Source organism: Mercenaria mercenaria, chromosome 8 (assembly GCF_021730395.1).
Source record: "Mercenaria mercenaria strain notata chromosome 8, MADL_Memer_1, whole genome shotgun sequence".
NCBI classification, from domain to species: domain Eukaryota; kingdom Metazoa; phylum Mollusca; class Bivalvia; order Venerida; family Veneridae; genus Mercenaria; species Mercenaria mercenaria.
This window is the reverse complement of record NC_069368.1, coordinates 52,333,082-52,352,994: the sequence shown is the minus strand read 5'-3', so window position 1 is coordinate 52,352,994 and position 19,913 is coordinate 52,333,082. Positions and strand designations below refer to the sequence as shown.

The 19,913-nt window shown below is 35.8% G+C and overlaps 1 protein-coding gene across 1 annotated transcript in view; it reads left to right on the top strand.

Moving 5' to 3' along the window:
* Positions 1-16,476, top strand: part of LOC123566336 (shiftless antiviral inhibitor of ribosomal frameshifting protein homolog) — a 66,374-nt gene extending 49,898 nt beyond the window's left edge. Inside the window, exons 2-7 of the mRNA XM_045360318.2 lie at positions 6,288-6,399; positions 7,322-7,362; positions 7,884-8,024; positions 9,476-9,576; positions 11,840-12,066; positions 15,627-16,476. Coding sequence (XP_045216253.2) covers positions 6,288-6,399; positions 7,322-7,362; positions 7,884-8,024; positions 9,476-9,576; positions 11,840-12,066; positions 15,627-15,859 — 855 coding nt within the window. The 3' untranslated portion in view covers positions 15,860-16,476. The remainder of the gene's footprint in view (positions 1-6,287; positions 6,400-7,321; positions 7,363-7,883; positions 8,025-9,475; positions 9,577-11,839; positions 12,067-15,626) is intronic.
* The last annotated feature ends 3,437 nt before the right edge of the window (positions 16,477-19,913 follow it).

Genomic DNA, 19,913 nt, shown 5'->3' with positions numbered 1-19,913 from the left:
TCTCTATTACTGATTTAGAAATGGTTTTCAAAAGGTCAGGCCCCCGGGACCTTGATCTTTGTGACCTTGAACCCTTTTACGGATTTACCCCAAAAACAATAAAGGGGGCCAACTTTAAAAAAAAATCATCCAAAGAAGTTTCAAAAATTCGGGGTTTTAAATGGTTTTCCAGTTATTGCTCGGAAAGAAATGTGCGTACGAACGGACGGGCAGGGGCAAAAACAATATTTTTTCCTGGGGGGGACATAAATTTTGGGGGCCAAGACTTTTTCATGAACCTTTTGTTTTTTCCGAAATATCTTTTAATTTTGTAATTGTATATTCTATTTAATTTTTTGAAATTTTTTTTGAAAAATGAGAATTTTTGGAAAATAAAAACTAAAAAATTCAAAGTTTAATTTTTTCAAATATTTTTTCAATTTTTCCAGTTAGGAAAAACATTAAAAAACCATTGTGATAATAACTTAAAAAGGGGTTGCTTCGAGTGCAAAAAAAAAATTCATATTGAAAGCAATTTTCCTTAGTTTTTTGCTTCCGCCTGGCCCCTTATGCGCCCTGTTTTTAAAATAATAACCAGTTTTAAAGGAACAAATAATATTACAAGCTTTGAATGGTTTTTACTTACCAGTAGCGGGAAACCGATAATAAATTAAAAGTGTTTTGTTTGTAAGTCCCTTTTTGCACTAAATTTTAAGATTTTCGGGAAATTCATGTACACCCAACAAAAACTTTCATTGAACTAATAAATCCAACGTAAATTCCCGGGGTGGGAAACAAACAACCCATTTTCTCATTTGTGCACATGCGGCGATTTTCTCCAGCTGTCCGATTCCAACTACGCTTTTTTTGGTGAAACATTTTCCTTTAACCGCCTTTCCCCTTTTAAAAAAATTTAATTTGACGAAGAAAGTTTCCTTGTTTTACCCCTTAAATAAAAAAACTTTAAACACTTTAACCCCCTTTCCATGAATTAAAATAAATCCATTTTTTTTTTCTAAAATGTTTACAAAATTTTTTTCCCCCCTTAAGGAAATATTATTTCTTTCCGCGCACTTGCTGCATCATGCCGCGGGAAAACCAGCGAACAAGCCCGAAAACTTGCTGGATCAAGCCGCGAAAATCCCCGCGAACAAGCCGCGAAAACTTTCGGTAAATTGTTTTGGGGGGAAGTTCGTTTGGTGTTCCCTTTTCACTGCAAATTAGTTTTGCCGCGAAAAAGCTGCCACGAACTTCCCGTGAACAAGTGCTGTGAACTTTTCCCCCCCCAAAAAGTTGCTGTAATTCCCGCGGGAAATATTTCTGGGGAACAGCCCTGAACTAGCTGGGAAAACCCCCCCCTCCCGAAATTTTTGTCCCAAAAAAACGTACAGAAAAAGTGCAAAACCCCCCAAAAATTTGTAGAAATCAAGGGGTATAAATTTACTGGGAAAAAACTTGAAAACTGAGGTTGTAACGAATTTAAATTAACAATGTCTGAAACCTTTTTTAAAATTTATTTTGGAGCATTTTAAAAAAAGTTTTTAAATTTTAAAAAAAAGTTTTTAAATTTTTAATGTTCTTTCTTTCAATAACAGTGGCCGGTGCAAGTATTTTTTTTTTATTTCCCAAAGCTTTTCCCTTTACAAGTTTTTATGTTTTCACTACAAAAAAGTCATAGTTTTACATATTAGTTTTTTCAGACTTTTGAAATTAAAGGAAATTTTCAAAATAAAATAGTTTTATATTTCTTTTTAGATAAACTGTTTCACTCTGCAAAAGGGTTTAAGGCATATCTATTTCATTTTCAAAATTCCCCCTTAAAATTTAAATGAGATTATGAAATATAATTTAAAAATAAATTTTCTGAATTTCACAAAAAAGTATATTTTATTCCTATCAGCCCCTAAGAAACAAATTTTTGAAAACTGTCTGTAATGCACACAGATTTCCTTCTAAACATGTCCAGAATATCTGGTTGGAAAATTTAAATTAAACAGACTCATACTGTTAAACCCTTTCAGATAATTTTACCCAAAATTTAAATTTATCTACAATTACCCTTCCCCCTTTTTAAAAAGGGGGCTTCAGTAAAAGTTTCCCAAAAAAATTAAATTTCTATAAGTTCTTATCGCGAACAAAGCTGCATCCCTTTGGGCTTCCTGCAAAAAATTTGCGAACAAAATATAAACCAAACGGGGCAAGATCGCGGGGAGCAGCGAATATCCCCCCCGAAAAACTTCCGGAATAGGTTTTTTTGCGGGAAATTCGCAACCTTTTTGGGCCATTTCGTAAGGGTCCCCCCGCCCCCTTTTTTATAATACTACTACCTTTTTCCGTTCGTGTTAAAAACAATTAAAAAACCTCACGGGAATCCCCCCGGGGTAAAAAAAAAATCCAATATTACGAAAGGGGAGAAACCCGAGGGAAAAAAAGCAGTCGTGTAAAATTTTAATTTATGAGAAAAACGGGCGTAAAATAGTTAAGAGGCCCAAAAGAGTATTTCATTAAACTTTTAGCAATTGTTAATTAAAAGTGAAAAATGAATAAAAACCGAATTAATTTTAAGGAAAATTTTACGTCAAGGTTTATACGTAAATTTTTTATTGGTTATTCATAAAAATAAAATTTTTAAGGGACGATATAAGCCTCAAAAGATCCAATATGTAAAATAAAAAGGACGGTCCTCAGCGTTTAAAGCGCTTCGGACAGTCCGGGATTTTAAAATTTTTTATCGTTTCCTATACATATAAATTATATATTGTTAGGTGTATTTTTTTGGACCCCGTTTTTGGGTTTTCATGGCTGTGCCAGTTTTATCAGTGATGTATATGAACCGGCGGTTTCCCAAAATCTTTTTTTTTGTTTTTTTATCGCTAATCTGCTATTTGTTTCAGTAATGCAGCCTTAAAAAAGGGTCAATGCTGACCCCTAAACTATCACATTCCATTTTAGCCCTTCCCAAAAAGTTTAAAACTTGTTTTCTTGATCTTAATTTCCCAAGTTTCCCCCGCAATAAACTCATCGATGTCGTTTTCGATCTCCGGGAAAAATTCCCTTTCAAAGTAAATGTCTTTCAGGAACCCCGCCATTTTTTTTTTTGGTTTTCTGTTAACCCTTTACGAGAAAAATAAATCAAGGGAAAATAATTTCCAAATAAAATTTTGTGTATTTATACCTCGTCACGGGTAGTCCAAAAAAATTTTCCCCTGTATTGCTAAAAAAGGGGCAAAACCCTTTTATTAAAAAACCCGGAAGTATGAAGAGTTTCTTTTTAGATAATTTTTTTTACCACAGCCCGGGAAACAACGTTGACACTTTTCTAAGGGCTGTTTATAAATTTTAAACAGTTGGTTTTTAAAAAAAGTGATTCACATGGATAATTTTTTGTGGGGGGATTATGGGCAGAAGGTTTGCACCCCTTTTACAACCCCGTAAAAATTTATCCTTGATGATGAAAAATTTTGGGGAAAGGGTTAAAAAGGTTCGTTTTTCTGTTTGCTTTCCCCGAAAAGAGCCATTCAATTTATTTTATTAAAAATTTTAGTTGAACACGGTTTTTTTAAATTTTAAACGTCAGGAAAAAAACATTACCTTTTTTCATTCGGCATTGTTTCCAGTAAAAAAAACAAATACAGTATACCCTTATAATTTGATACAAGAAAAATCATATATTTAGCGTCAGAGTTGTGTGTGTGTGTTTTTTTTTGTTTTTTTTTAGAAAATTCTAGTATGTGATATTCTATATTACTGGCGCTTTGAATGAATAATTGATTTGCGTAATTTTGCGCTCGTTTACTACTTCTTATTCTTCTTTTTATATACATATTTTATGTACACATGCTTGGGTTGTTCACATCTATTTTATGTTCTATAATATCTCACCATTAATCAATGCACACCGCACCAAAACAGATTGAAACGTTTTAAACGATTATATATCTGGTTTCATCTCTATATTGTTTTAACGTTAAACATGAATGACTGCCACTCGAGCAATAAAACCTGTTTCCTTTACATTGCATAATATTTCATTTTCCTTCGGTATCTTCAGTCCCTTATATCATTTTAATTTCACACATCTGTATTAAACGGCTTATTTATTCAATTGTTGCATATTTGTGTTTTTAGAATACAATTACTGTACGAAGCATGGCCACTTTCAAGAATTAATGCAGACTGCAAGTGTGCCCTTTTTATATTTTTTGCTAAGAATCAATACCCAGCATGCTAGAAGATCTATAGAAATTGTTGATCTGTTCAAAATAATCGTTTTTTATTATGCTATTCCGTCATCGATCCTTATGTAAGTTATTTTTTAACAATGCCTTCAATGGTTTCTAACCCGTATCAGCTTCGATTGCAGTTGCATCAGGCTCAAAATGCCCACTGCGATCATGAAATACGGCTATACCAGAAGATACGGATTTATTATACTAAGCTTACTGGCTGTTCTGCCCATCCGTCCGTGTGTGAAGCCATATAAGAAATTTTGGAAGATATCCATACGTATCAAACGGTATGAAAAATATAATTGCACCGCACACCTTCCATGGACACATGCGAAAGGTCTATGTCTACATCACATCAAATGCTGTTGTTGGTTTTTTGTTTTTGTTTTTTTTTCTGTTTTTTTTTTGTTGTTGTTGTTGTTGTTGTTGTTGTTGTTGTTTTAAATCTGTATGAAGAGATTGCATTTGCCATGGCAAATCGGTAAAACTTAAGACTTTAGTGTTGTACATTTGTATATCAGATTTCTCAGTAAAAGGATCTTAAAAGGATCTTTCAAATACATTATTATTAATAAGACATTTATCAGCGTTCTTTCCATCCCTTATTGCACATGTTTTTTTTAACATAAGCGGTGTTTCACATACTAGTAGACTTTGCATACTTGTTGCTTTGCACAGTGTCTGACAGGGCAGTATTTTCCATATATATTCAAATCAGCGAGAAATGATAGACTGTTATAATATTGATTCTAGCCTGAGTTTTTATTCATTTAAAAACTCTTTATATTCTCTTATTGACTGAAGTGTTCCTGAATGGAAATTGTATTGCTGTTTGTTCAATAGCATTGATTTAAGTTTATTCTTCTTAATCTGCCAACAGTATTTATTTCCAAATATTTTTTTCAAGTTGCATGATCAAGGTCGTCGTGATCAGTCAAAATATGTAAAGGTTATAGATCGTCTATTGACAGTCTAAATTATTTTGCAATTAAGTTTGCCGAAACGTATATATAAATAGCCATGACTTAGTGCACCCTCCGGTCTATGCTGTTTTAAAGTGCAGAAATTACCTTGAACTACGAAAGTACAACTTGCATTGCATTTAAAAACACACACACACACACAATTTGTTTTTTATTTATTTAGTCCGTTCATTATATAGACACATTATTTCTTGTATGCAGTCCCTGTTTCGGCAGATGCTCCGCCTCCTCCGAATGTGGGAGACCCATAGTAAGCTCATTAATTTTGTACCACTTCATGATTGAAGCAGCATGCCTTCAGATTTGGCTAAAAATAATCTTTCTTTCATTTTGAAGTTTGATCATATTATGAACATTAGAATATGAATTTTTTCTTTGACATATTTTAAAAGTTCCAACTCAAGAAAAAAAGATGACCGCGTCGGGAATCGAATCCCGGACCGCCCGCGGCAATAAAGACATTTTCCCGTCGTCGTAACCAATAACTATAGCTGAAGTAGCGAATAATGACTTCAAAATATAGATATTTATAATCGAGACAGTTTACATGGAGTAAAAGCGTGACAAACGCTTTTCAATTTCCATCGTAAAAAGTAGCAAAAACAGCAAATTCTCAAGTGTTTCCGTAACAGAAAGTTTGCCAGTAATTAAGTTTTAAACCCTTCTTAAGAAATATAGCATTTATTTCGAGATATCTAAAAAGAAATATTTTTTTTTGTTGTCGAACGATCTGGAGGCATGCTGCTTTAAGTAATTATGAAATAATATGAAAATAAGTTGGTTTGAAAATCCTTCGCATGTCATTGGATAAAAAGATGTTTGAACTTTAAGTATATATATATATATATAAAGTAAAGTGTATAAGTTTGCAACTTTTTTTGTGTGTGTTTGCTTTTTTGTTGTTGTTGCTGTTTGTTTTTTGGGTTTTTTGTTGTTGTTTTTTTTTTTGGGGGGGGGGGGGGGTTTTTTTTTTTTTTTTTTTTTTTTTTGTTTTTTTTTTTTGGATTGGGTTTTCTTTTTGAAAATAAAATATTTACATGATTTAACATAACGTATTGACGTAACGTAACGGTTAAGAGATAGGCATCTGTTTCAGATCCGTCGCTTGCGTGAACTTTTTCACGGGAGATTCCCTGACAGTCAATGTGGGACCTTGCTCAGAAAATTTGACTGGGATTTACTAGAAACAGTCACGTTTGTGCTGGACGGTAAAATTGCACATTTGAGCCGAACCATGAGAATACCAACATAATGCGTTTGCAACCAGCATGGATCCACATCCGCGCAGTCTGGTCAGGATCCATGCTGTTCGCTTTCAAAGCTTATTGCAATTAGAGAAACCGTTAGCGAACAGCACGGATCCTGACCAGACTGTGCAGATGCGCAGGCTGGTCTGGATCCATGCTGGTCGCAAAGCCACTATGTTAGTTTTCTCATGGCGCGGCTCATTTTTATTTTTCAAATGTCTTAAGAGACGAAACAGATGAAAGATGAGGTAGTAGTTATACAAAAAAAAGCGTAGAAATTATTATGTATTTTATTAAGTTCCTGAAATACCAGTGCGCCTTATAAGCACTCTGCTTTGGTGAGCCTTTTATCTGTTTATATAAAACAACATCAGTTTTAGTGTCTGACATACCTTTGTACGATAATGCAAAATGTGTCTTCTTATTCTAGTCGCCTCATAGATCTTTCCAAAAATACTTTGATTGTTACAATAAGAACTTTTGTTAGCAATTTAAAAGTAACAATATTTTTGCAAAATGCGAGATGTGCAAAAAATGAAAGCGTAATGTCCTGTTCGACACAGTTCAGATATGAGCCGTGCCATGAGAAAACCAACATAGTGGGTATGCGACCAGCATGGATCCAGACCAGCCTGCGCATCCGCGCAGTCTGGTCAGGCTCCATGCTGTTCGCTTTTAAAGCCTATTGGAATTGGAGAAACTATTAGCGAACAGCATGGAGCCTGACCAGACTGCGCGGATGCGCAGGCTGGTCTGGATCCATGCTGGTCGCATACCCACTATGTTGGTTTTCCCATGGCACGGCTCATATACCTTTTTTCAGTTTTTTTTTAAACTATGGACAAAAAACTGTTATTTGATTATATTTCAAAACTGTTTTCAGAGGAGCCGAGTCAGATACGTGAAGCTCTTGGAGAAAACGAGGTACACAAGTTTTCATCGAAATTATTTGATTTTAAATAGTTTTGACTATATTTGAGGCACGAGTGTTTTGGGTTTTTTTTGTCGGGTGGGGAGTGGGTGTTGTTGTTGTTTTTTTGCTACAGAACGTCAATGTTTTGACCACAATTTGATGCATAATATTCTACCGTCAGCTATAAATACCAGATAAGAAAAAAAATAAGATACATTTGTGTTTTGACACCATTAAACAAATTCGAAAAATTCAGTTATTAACTTAAATAAGTAACATTTTTCATGCAGTTTCGGATGATTTATTATGATAGTAGGTTGATTGATTTCTTATCAGCCTATGCGCCAGAGACGGCAGCATGACCTCTTATTCTGTTACATTACAAAATTTTCGAGTAATGAATACCACGTTTTCATAAATTCATTTTCTCAAACACTTGTTTTGAATAGAAAATTAGGGATTCATTATATTTCATCACTCTGAAAAAATGGGCAGTAATGAGCCAACCCTATCTTCATTGTTTTGTTTACAGTGGCAAATTGTTAGTACTGTCCGGCAGAATAATGTTATACGAGACCTTGCAAGACGCAACGAAGTAGGGGCCGAAATAAGACAGTTTGGATGCAAAAATTGTGACAATATGTGGTGGCGAAAAGTGCCTAAAAGAAAACCTGTACGTTTTTAATTTGCTCATTATCACTTTATTAGACTCTGTTTTGTTTGTTTGTTTTTCTCAGCATACTTAGCCGGTTAAATGCGTGTGATTATGCATACTATATTGAATAATATATACCATTCTCATATGCGCTCATTTGATTGGTCGAAAAGTGTGCACGCGCGGGTCCGCAAAAAGCGATATTGACCCGCAAAAGTGATAATGACTCTTGTGATATCACTTTTCTTATATGTGTGAAATATGGGCCAGTCAGATGAGTGCATTTGAGAAGGGCATATAATATAACAATTATAGACTTATGTTTCGGTCAATATGTGTTTTTACGGACCTGTAAAAATGATATTGACCGAGGACGCGGTCAGTATGTGCTTTTACGGACCTGTAAAATGATATTGACCGAGGACGCAGTCCGAGGTCAATATAATTTTTACAGGTCCGTAAAAGCACATATTGACCTCAGCATAAGTCAATAACTGTATACAACATAACATTACGTCTAAACAGAAACTTACGATAAAACCTTCTTACTTGTTATCGAGTTATGGAATACAAGTACTCTTTATTCAGATTCTTTTGAATGACTGTGTTTAAACTGAGATTGAAAGAACTTTTTAAAGTTCCAGTTGTTTTCCACGCTTTTTTTACTTTGAGAAAGATTATTACTCTAGATCTGTTCTATTTATCCAATCATGAAAGTTTATTTGCAACATGTGACCGTACAGTATATACCAGTATTGGACGCATGTGCGTACAAAAAAAAAAACCTGTATTTTTTCCGTATTTGGACGGTTCAACATGTTAAACAGTTAAACATACGATAAAGCCCGAAATGCGTGACTTCTCATATGACACCAGTACTGTTTTTTCAGGAAGCGGACTCGAAAGTGGTGGTTCTAATAAGCTTGAAGCTTTCATCACAATCGAGATAAAACAAATTAGTATAAACTAATACTACAAAAATATTACAGAGTGCCTCGATGCTACCTAATAATGTATACATTCTATACATGTAACTGTTTTTCTGGGGACTATGTTGGAAAGTCTCTGTCCCAACTTATTTGCTTGCGTTTCTTTCTGTACTATATTTACATGAGTAATAATAAGTCGAAGTGGAATTTATCGCATTTCCTTTCGATTATCCACCTGAAATGAGCTGTAGATGTTTTGATTGGTATTAATTTTATCTCAAAACTTGAATTAACGACCGCAACGTTATCAGCAACGACAAAAGCTAATACAATTGTATGTGACGTACAGTAAACTTGAATAAGTTTGTCTATGTACGGATACATTTTTATATACGGATACATTTTATGACAAAACAAAGTGTGTTCTACTCCAACATCCACCATGCGCGATGTAACGCTCGTTCATATGACACGCCTTCGCGTTTTATCCCTCAGATGTGAGCGTAAAGTGACCTGAATGTTCTTTTAATTTCAATACAGGTATCCAGATGCAAGGGATGTAAAAGAAAACGTGATCCATATCCAGAAGATAATGAGTATGGATGGGCAAAGTTCGAGTGCGAATGCTCCAATGAATTCAAGTGAGTTGGTTATGTTTTGTTTTTGAAAAATTTTACACAAAGTGCACCAAACGATAATGACAATGATCTGTGCCATAACTATACTGAGGCACACTGAGCCGCCTGTCTCGATGTGTGTGTTTTAATCAAATTGCATTTTTTTTTATACTTTAAGCATGATTCAGTGTTCCTATAAAAAGCAACTGAACTGTTTAAACAAAGACAAAAAACACTGATGTGAAATAAAGCGTTCATAAGAAGACCGGAACTGATTTTGGCCAAACCATACGAAAATTCCTCACTAGTTATAAGCCTAATGAGCCAACGAAGAAAATGTTTTTGATCATTTGTTCAAATCTACCTTGTTTTGTAGCTGTACTTTTGTAATTAATATTTCTTTGTCTTCTGTATAAATGTGTGTGTATTGCAATCTCAGAGTTAAAATGTGACATTTTTAAGATATGTTCCAATCTATATATTTCCATTAACATGGTGTCTTGGCCTTAAATTGTTTTCACTGAAATAGTTACTAAATTAATTTGTTGTGTCCATTATGTGGTAGTAGAATCAAAAAGTTAGCATCTTTCGTAAACATTTCTTTTTCTGAAGCACTAATATTTACTTGTTGTATTGCTAACAATTTCGTGTCTGAAATGGCTTTAAATTGCACCATTTGCCTAGTAGAATTTTTTGCAAACTTTCGAAATTAATCGTGAATCGGTCCATTTGTACTCAAATCGTTAATGTTAGTAGTGTGTACATTTTAGCCGGATTTCTTCAGGCCTTTTTGTCTGAAATACTAGTAGCTTGAAAATGTACCTCTTTGTTTTTATAGAATTTATAAATTTGTCGATAAGAACTTCCGAAACACTTACATGCAATTACTGTCGTTTCCAGCATGATTTGAAAAGGAAGGATTTCAAAGTCTCGAGGAGGATCCCGAATCGTTATTGCTACATGCTCAACAATTCTCCAGTCTGTACTAGTCAATTCCGTTTTCTTAGACATTCTTGCCCGAAATTGCGTTAAAATACACCAATTTCTCATGTAGAACTTACCAGTTATATTCGGAGGGACTCCTGTATCCCTATTCCACCTACTAGTATACCGTAATTAATTAGGTTAGTAGATGGTTAAATCTGGAATAGCTTTTAAAAGCACCATTCGTCTGGCAGATGTTCAGAATTTCTTAGGGAGGACTCTGAACCCCTGTTCATATATGTACCCTAATTAGCGTTTTCGTCAGCATTATTTGCCCAGATCTTATTGCCTGAAAGGACTTTAATAAGCACCATTTCGTCTTGAAGAATTTACAGTTTTCTTGGTGGACCCCAAACCTTTTCCTACCTAAACCTAGACATTTAGGTAGATAGTACTTGTCAATATTATGTTCTCAGATTTTTTTTCCTATAGTAGCTTGAAAATGCACCATTCGTTTGATAGATTCAAAGTTTCCCAAAAGTTTTAGAGGGCCCTGAACCACCTCAAATTATTGAAATAATTCAGACTAGAAGGGTGTACTAAACAAGCTGATTTGCTTTTTTTTTTTGTCTGAAATGGACCTATAATGTACTATTTTATCTGGAAGGATTTCAAATTCCCCGGGCGAACCCATGAACCCCTCCTCTACTTGAACTACAAAAGTGGTGTACGTTCAATCATAACTTACTGAAATTGTGTTGTCTAAAATGGCAAGAAAACGCACCATTTGTCTTGGACGATTTCAAATTTTATCGTAAAGGAACGCTGGTCTCCCATCCCTACATGTGCTCCTGTTATCCGGGCTTATAGGCTGTAGCCTACTTGATGGCCACATTTACTCAGATTTTTTGTCTGGAATGGCTTTAAACTTCACCTTTCCTGTTATTTAATTTCAGAACGTCTTGGGAAGAACCTCTGACTCCCCGTCTTTACATAGTCACAATGCTATATGCTCCTAGATCATGCTCGGTGTAACTTTATATATATGGAAAAGTGTTCAAAATTAAGTAATGTTGTACATAAGCCTATGTACCTCCACAAACTCCCTGCCTCTTGGTTACGGCATTGATGATAAAGAAATCAAAATTAATATTCTGTTTGAAGCGGGTCATTTTCACGGTCAATTTAAATACGTCATATATCATATATATAAAGAATGATACCAACTTTATAATAAACATGTTTGTAATGCTAGCAATAGCACAGCTGTTTGCTTTAAAAAGACCAGAAAGGTCAAGATACCTGTAGAGCGAATTACTTGATTTGCCGACCAGTAACACACATATTAACGTGTTTTCTACAGTGCATTTGGAATGATGGAGCTTGCTGTTTTAGACATAGGGCTGACAGGAAAGAGCAAATCTTTGTGCTGGCGGTGTAGGGTACGTCTCTGTGAGCCTCTCTACATTCACAAGCCAGTGCAAACTGAGCTGGACGGGCGGGGCGGACGGGGCGGGCGGGGCAGGCACGGCCGGCCGCTTCACGAGTGTACGGCATATAACTGTTATAGACGATGCCCACAGAGACAACGTGAGTATTATATCTACCATGGTTTGATTTCTCTGTAAGTTTAACAAAGGAAGAGGTCAAACCTCGTATATTCTGCAATAAACAAAGGTTTACACGCGAACGGGTGAGAGAACATTATGACTTCAATTATGACGTCAAATGTCTACATGCCGTCTTGTCCATTATTACTCTGATGAATAGAGTGTGAACCTCGTTATGTTAATACACAGGCAGGCATAGAACAATTAATTATTTAGGAGCACGTGTAAGTTTAGTAGTTCCATACAAACCATTTTATCATATTACTCATTAAGAAAATATTGACATTTGATCTACTTACAGATTATAGAAGGAATGATAGATGTGTTTATAATAATACACGTGCTTATAACTGTTTTCTCAGCTGCCAAGTTTTCCTAAATGTTTTATACAAATCTTATTTGATGTTAGAATCGAAATAGATCTAATACATCTCAAACAGTGAATTTCTCGTGAATAAAATCATTGTCGTTTAGATGCGTATTATTAATTCATTTGAACAATGATTTTATTCAACGATAAAATTAATCACTGTTTGGATATGAAATTTCTTAAATCACGAAACAATGATGATGAAAACGAGATGTTGTTACACGTTCTCATTATCGTGGTTTCGACTTTCATCATCGTGGTTTCGACTTCCATATTTTGTAGCAATGCATTTTGAACATTGTCCACAGGTATCAGAGATTCCTTAAAATCCCATAGTAGACCTCTGGCATATGAGAAAAGTGTCTAATTTATGTTAATTTAAATGGCATTTTCAAGGGTTTTTGGCGTAAAGAAGACAGCCATGAAGCCCGTGCCAGTTCTAACTGCAATACTGGTATGCAAATTTAATTGCACTCATGTAGGCCTATATGGGGCCTCCGTGGCAGTGTGGTTAAGGTCGCTGACTTCAAATCACTTGTCCCTCATCTATGTGGGTCCGACCCTCACTCGGGGGATTGAATTCTTTATGTGAGGAAGCCATCCAACAGGTTTACGAAGGTCGGTGGTTCTACCCAGGTACCCGCTCGTGATGAAATAATGCACGGAGGGGCACCTGGGGTCTTCCTCTTCCATTAAAAGCTGGAAAGTCGCCATACAATCTAACTAAAATACATCTCCTATTACGCTACGCTTAGGATCTGAGAACGAGCTATTGATAGCCTCGTTCTGACGATCCTTTCGCTAGCCAATCAGAGCTTAACTTAACATTTTGCAAATCTGTAGTTAGCCTTGATTTTTGATATTTACAATTCTTATGTCGTACTGTGTCAGATAGCCGGTTAGCTCAGTCATTAGGCCACTTGCTCTGTAAGCGAGGGGTCACGGGTTCGAGCCCTGGTTTGACTGCACACTTTTTTACTCTTTGACATTCGAACAAGTCGTCTGATTGGTTCAAGGTCATAATTAGGTAAATAGTTTTCCCTATATATTCTATATAAAACTGAACTTTTTTAAAGAGCTACCAAACATAGCTAGACCCATTTCAGAGAACAAATCCTTACCTCATTTTAAAGAGTTATGATAAAACTGATATAAAATGAAGAGAAAAGTAGAGGTCATGTATCTTCTAAGAGAGATTTCTCTGGTCACATTTGCTTACTGTAAACTGACATCAAAATCACACTGCTGTGACCTGGAAGTACTACTTATACTAAAATTGAGCTTGACTTCACCAAATACAACCTGTTCTCCCATTTTTCCTACCAAAATGTCAAAAATACATCCACAATGAAATTTAAACAGAAATTAGCTTCAATTTAGACCTCTGTTGCCATGCCAGTTGAAAAATTAGTGTTCAAATACCTGGCAGCCATTACGCGACCAGATGGCTCCCACGCTGGTTCCTTTAGTTTAGTTAGGCCTCAAATAAACAAGAGCTGTCCGTAAGACAGCCAAACTCGACTATTCGAAATATTGTCCCAGAGGCAGGAAAATATTACCTAAAAAGGTTAAATATCAAAAGAGTTTTAAGTTCAAAAGGGGGAATAATTTGACCAAAATGCATATCAGTTATGGGACTTGCTGCTATCAACTAGTTTTATAACCCCTAAGGCACATGTGAAGTTTCAATTCAATATCTGCATTAGTTTTGGAGATAGAAACTCGCATGTAAAACTTTAACCAGAATTTTCAAAGTCCAAAAGGGAGCATGATTTGCCCAAAATACATGCCAGAGTTATGGAACTTGATCCAGTGAGGTTAGTAATTGATCTTGAAAAAGAAAAAATAAGTTTCAAATCTATATGCCTTTTAGTAATAGCTGTATGTACTTGCAAGCAAAACTTTAACCAGAATTTGCTAAGTCCAAAAGGGGGCATAATTTGGCCAAAATGAAGGTCAGAGTTATGGGACTTGCTGCTATCAACTAGTTTTATAACCCCGAAGACACATGTGAAGTTTCAAATCAATATCTGTATTAGTTTTGGAGATAATAACTTGCATGTAAAACTTTAACCAAAATTTTCTAAGTCTAAAAGGGGGCATAATTTGCTCAAAAACATGTCAGAGTTATGGAACTTGGCCCAATAAGGTTGGTAATTGATGTAGAAAAAGAAAAAATAAGTTTCAAATCTATATGCCTTTTAGAAATAGCTGTATGTACTTGCACGCAAAACTTTAACCAGAATTTTCTAAGTCAAAAAGGGGGCATAATTTGGCCAAAATGAAGGTCAGAGTTATGGGACTTGCTGCTATCAACTAGTTTTATAACCCCGAAGACACATGTGAAGTTTCAAATCAATATCTGCATTAGTTTTGGAGATAATAACTTGCATGTAAAACTTTAACCAAAATTTTCTAAGTCTAAAAGGGGGCATAATTTGCTCAAAATACATGTCAGAGTTATGGGTCTTGACCCAGTGAGGTTGGTAATTGATCTAGAAAAAGAAAAAATAAGTTTCAAATCTATATGCCTTTTAGAAATAGCTGTATGTACTTGCACGCAAAACTTTAACCAGAATTTTCTAAGTCCAAAAGGGGGCATAATTTGGCCAAAATGAAAGTCAGAGTTATGGGACTTGCTGCTATCAACTAGTTTTATAACCCCGAAGACACATGTGAAGTTTCAAATCAATATCTGCATTAGTTTTGGAGGTAGTAACTTGCATGTAAAACTTTAACCAAAATTTTCTAAGTCCAAAAGGGGGCATAATTTGCTCAAAATACATGTCAGAGTTATGGGACTTGACCCAGAGAGGTTGGTAATTGACCTAGAAAAAGAAAAAATAAGTTTCAAAGCTATATGCCTTTAATTGATGGCTGTATGTACTTGCATGCAAAAACTTAACCAAGGTGTGACGCCGACGCCGACGCCGACGCCGACGCCGACGCCAGGGTGAGTAGAATAGCTAGACTATTCTTTGAATAGTCGAGCTAAAAATAGATTTGCGAAAATAAAAATAGCAATATTGGAAATCCAAAATATACAAAGACGAATGTGAATGGGTCATTCTCAGATCTTCGTTTAGAAGATCAAGAACTTTAGTCAGACTGGTCGCCATATGACCTATAATTGTGTCAGTGCGACGTTAAACCCATTTTTTTTTCTTCAGCTAATGAGCCCATTGTTCCGTACTGTGTGCATCCGATGTCACTACAATTCCATGTACCTGGTGAAGGTAGTGCCAGTCATGTTAGCACCGGATCCACGGTGAAAACCTTTCTGACCCAAGATGAATTAAGTCCCCCACATGGGCCTTACGAACCAAGTCTCGCGGATATAGACGAGAATTGGAGCGGGAGTAGCGACCACAGCGACAGAAACCGGGAAGGCGACAATATTTGAGAAAAAAATATGACTTTCCTTTTCATTCTGTTTTTCAATAAATCCTCCTCTTTGTAGGAAATGAATCCTAAATCATGATATTGTATATAGGTCTAGATTTATTTTTGATGTAAATTTTATTGTGTGCTATGCATTTATTTATCGTAGGTACGGAATCCTGTTAGGGCCATATCGTATATTGTCCGTCGCGCTTTGAGGTTGACGCACGACAATGCGGCACGACATCGCGACAATGTGAAGCGACGAAAGACAATATCGTAGTGTCTTCGTGTCGCATTTGTCGCCTTTCAAAAGCGCGATAGTTCGCATTTTCATCGCATTGTCGTGTCGCATTGTCGCGAAGTCGTGTCGCATTTTCGTGAGTCGACCTCAAAGCGCGACGGACGACATACGACATGGTCCTAATAGGATTACGTACGTAGGCCTACTGGGTAAAGTTTTGCTAATATAATCTACTTACTTAAAATGTCATTATTTTAATAAATTTGCTTCATGTGATATAGATTTAAATGTATTGTTTTTATTTGTTTGTTTTGCTTATTCAATAGATTAGTAATAAAACTGCTTAAATAACTTTTTATCGGTACATTACCTAAATTAAACTTTCTCACGTGGCATCTATGTTGTTTTCAAAGCATGCACCATCCGACCTGATCAATATTGTACAAAATCTGATTTTTGTTTCAACATAGACATTGCCGTTATAAGTATTCCAGTGCGGGAGGTCGTGGGTTCGATCCCCGGCCGCGTCATACCAAAGACGTAAAAAATGGTACTAGCAGCTTCCTCGCTTGGCGCTCAGCATTAAGGGGATAGTGCTAGGACCGGTCAGTCCGGTGTCAGTATAATGTGACTGGGTGGGGTATCATGCCACGTGTCTACGGCGTGATATTCCAGTGTGGCAGCACTATAAAGTTGGGCATTGTGCTCACTGCTACAAGTAGACACCGTCGTTTATATGACTGAAAAATTGTTGAAAAAAGACGTTAAACCCGAACACACACACACACACATATGTAATGACTATAAGAATTGTCTGAAACGGAAGCCAGGAATTAAATCCCCATCGACATGTCGCCGTGATAATGGTACAAAACGATGAAAATAGTGATAATAAAGCGGCATGGGAGGAGATGAATAATGTTAACAATGACTTTATAGAGGATAACATATTTGATCATGTGTTAGTCTAACATGGTCCTCGAATAATAAACATGCTTTGCCCAAATACAATTGAAGCGGATATGAGGTTTCCTTTAAAATTATATTTATTGATGTACCCAATCTTCGGATATTGCTCAATTTACGGATCCCAAAATGCGTGCGCAGTTATTTCTGTTACAAGAACATTTTTGAGTTTTACATCTCGTGTCTTTTATTATCGAATAGTGTGTAAGGAATTTTCCTGAAGTTACTGAATGACTGACTTTTATTTACGCTGTCTTGTAGCTTTGGAATCTTTTTTAATTAAGAGTTAGGGCCGATGTTTTGAGTGTGTGTGTTTTTAGTGGGGGTGGGGGGCATATTGATTTAGTGCTGCCCGTCTGTCTGTTAGTCTGTCCGTCTTTCTGTATGTCTCAAAGTTTGTCCACCCAGCTCCTCCGACACCATCAGATGAATTTACACTAAACTTCACATGAGTGATCATTGCCAAGCCTAGTTGTGCACATCGGCAGCATTTTCTGATTGGATGATTTCAGTGGAGTTATAGTTCTCGATTCATGAAATTTTATGATATTTTTGGCGACTTGTCATGCAGTTGGGCAGATTTCCACCAAACCTTGCAGGCGTAATCAGTGCCAAGCCTCATTATGCATACTGGTGGCATTTTTCGGTTCTACGTTTTTCAGCGGAGTAATGGCAAATTGATTTATTATTTGGCCACTTCTCTTATATATATTCCACCGACCCTTACAGGAGATATCAGTTATAAGCCTAGTTAAACATATCATTGGCATTTTCCAGTTCAGTGATTTTCAACGAATTTATGGTCCTCAGATTTTACCTTGTCCAGGCAATTGCTCAGATAGAACCAGGAGGAGTTAAACTAAACTTCAAAAAAAGTGATCACTGCCATAAGTAAGTATAGACTGTTTGATGTTGAAGTTCAGAAGAAGGTCACATAAGACGGGTTCTATAATACCTTTAAAAGTATATGCAATGTACACATGCAACCTTTATCCACCAATAATCTTTAGAATATTTCAATGTTGTTTAATATGGTGAAATACAATTAAATAATCCAACCCGGTAGTGAATTTGATTCCTACCGATTAATTTATTCACCGAGAGATACCGAGGTTGGTCGAGCAAATATCAGGCACTCGTATTTTTGTATACCGAACACAATTTTCTCGTACTTTCACCTAGTGCTGGAAAAACTGTTCGTACACCTGCCGTTGGGCTGAATGCACAAATGTACGCTCCTAAAGTGTTACATCTGTCATAAAGTTAAGGTTCAGTGACATATTTTGTTGAGAGCCTGTCTATTACTCGACTAAACGTTGGTACTTTGGAAACATGAGCCTTATTATTATTATAACTGAATATTCAGGATAAATACTTTATGTGACTTGGAACGTGAACCACATTAGGACCTCCAAGGAGATTTTAGCTGAACTATTTCAAATTTTCCAAAGAGATGAGCTGTTGTCACCCTTTCGGTGGCGTTGGTGCCAGCGTCCAAGTTGACGTCCGCTTATAGAGTTACATGTAAACAGTTTTATCAGAAACTACTGGACCAAATGCTTTCAAACTCGAGAAAAGTTTGCAACATGAGATGTCTTCACATGACAGGTAACATAAATCTTGCTTACATTTTGTCAAAATTATGCCCCTTTTTAAATTAGATATTTTGGTAGATGTTTGTATATAAGCAGGCTGGACCGAATGCTTTAAAAAATGAAAATGAAAAATAATAGTTTTTGAATACAAATCACTCCGAACCCCCGAACCCACTATTTTAATAGGAGACATTCCCTCTTTTGTGCGTAGTGTAAAAAAGGAGCACAGTCCCTGAAGTAGAAAAAAAGAACTACCAAAAATACGTTCCATTCCATGATCCTTAACACATCATATGTACCCTCGCAACGAATTTATCGCTACCAAAAGTCGGTCGAATTTTGGCGGTGACTTCCAAAATGCGTTGCTACCATTTTGAGGTGTAGCACAGCTTGGTACTAGGGGACAACCAGATTTATTAGATATTTTAGTAGATTTTGGTAGCATTATAAATTCTGCTCAACATTCTACTTACATTGATCATAAAATGGCATTAAAACACGACAGATTAAAACGATCACTTTTACTCAACAGATATAACACAAGTACATAAGTAGTCATAGTCTAACAATGCTGAACTAAATAAACCATACACAAAATAATGGTCAATGAAATATTTTAGTAATAACTTTACATATTAAGAAAAAATATCATGTAAAACTGATGTTTCATAAATATAAATATAAATATAACACGACTATTGTCAAGCAATAAAAGTCCCCTAAAGGGAGTGGGAGGGGTGCATTTGTCATATTTATTGCTATGGGAACAACAGTCGTATGTTGAAACTTAGAGAACCTGTTTATTCTCCAAATACACCACGACTCGTAAGTCAAGTTTCGTGCTTGTACTTTGAAGTTAAAAACGGATTTATCTTTGTCACCTGAGGGATGAGCATTGACAAGACAAACCGACAAACAGACAACTATGATCTGTATATTCTACATATTGATTTCTACCAAAGTCCGGGGTTATCAAAAAAATCTCTTCTACTTTTAATATTATGATAGAATCAACTATTTGTGACTAATAGAAGGACGTACAGATTGACGGGCGGACGGACTAACCAAGGAAATATTCTCCATATTGTCTTCTACTAATTTTACCAAATTTCATGAAATAATCTTTCTTGTATTTTAAGTTATCGCAGAATCAACTTTTTCGTTATATTTATGGACTGTTTGTTGCCATAGCAACGACTTTTTTGGCATAGCAACAAAATGAAAGGACAGACATATTCTCCATTTTGCCATCTATTCATGTATAACGTTTC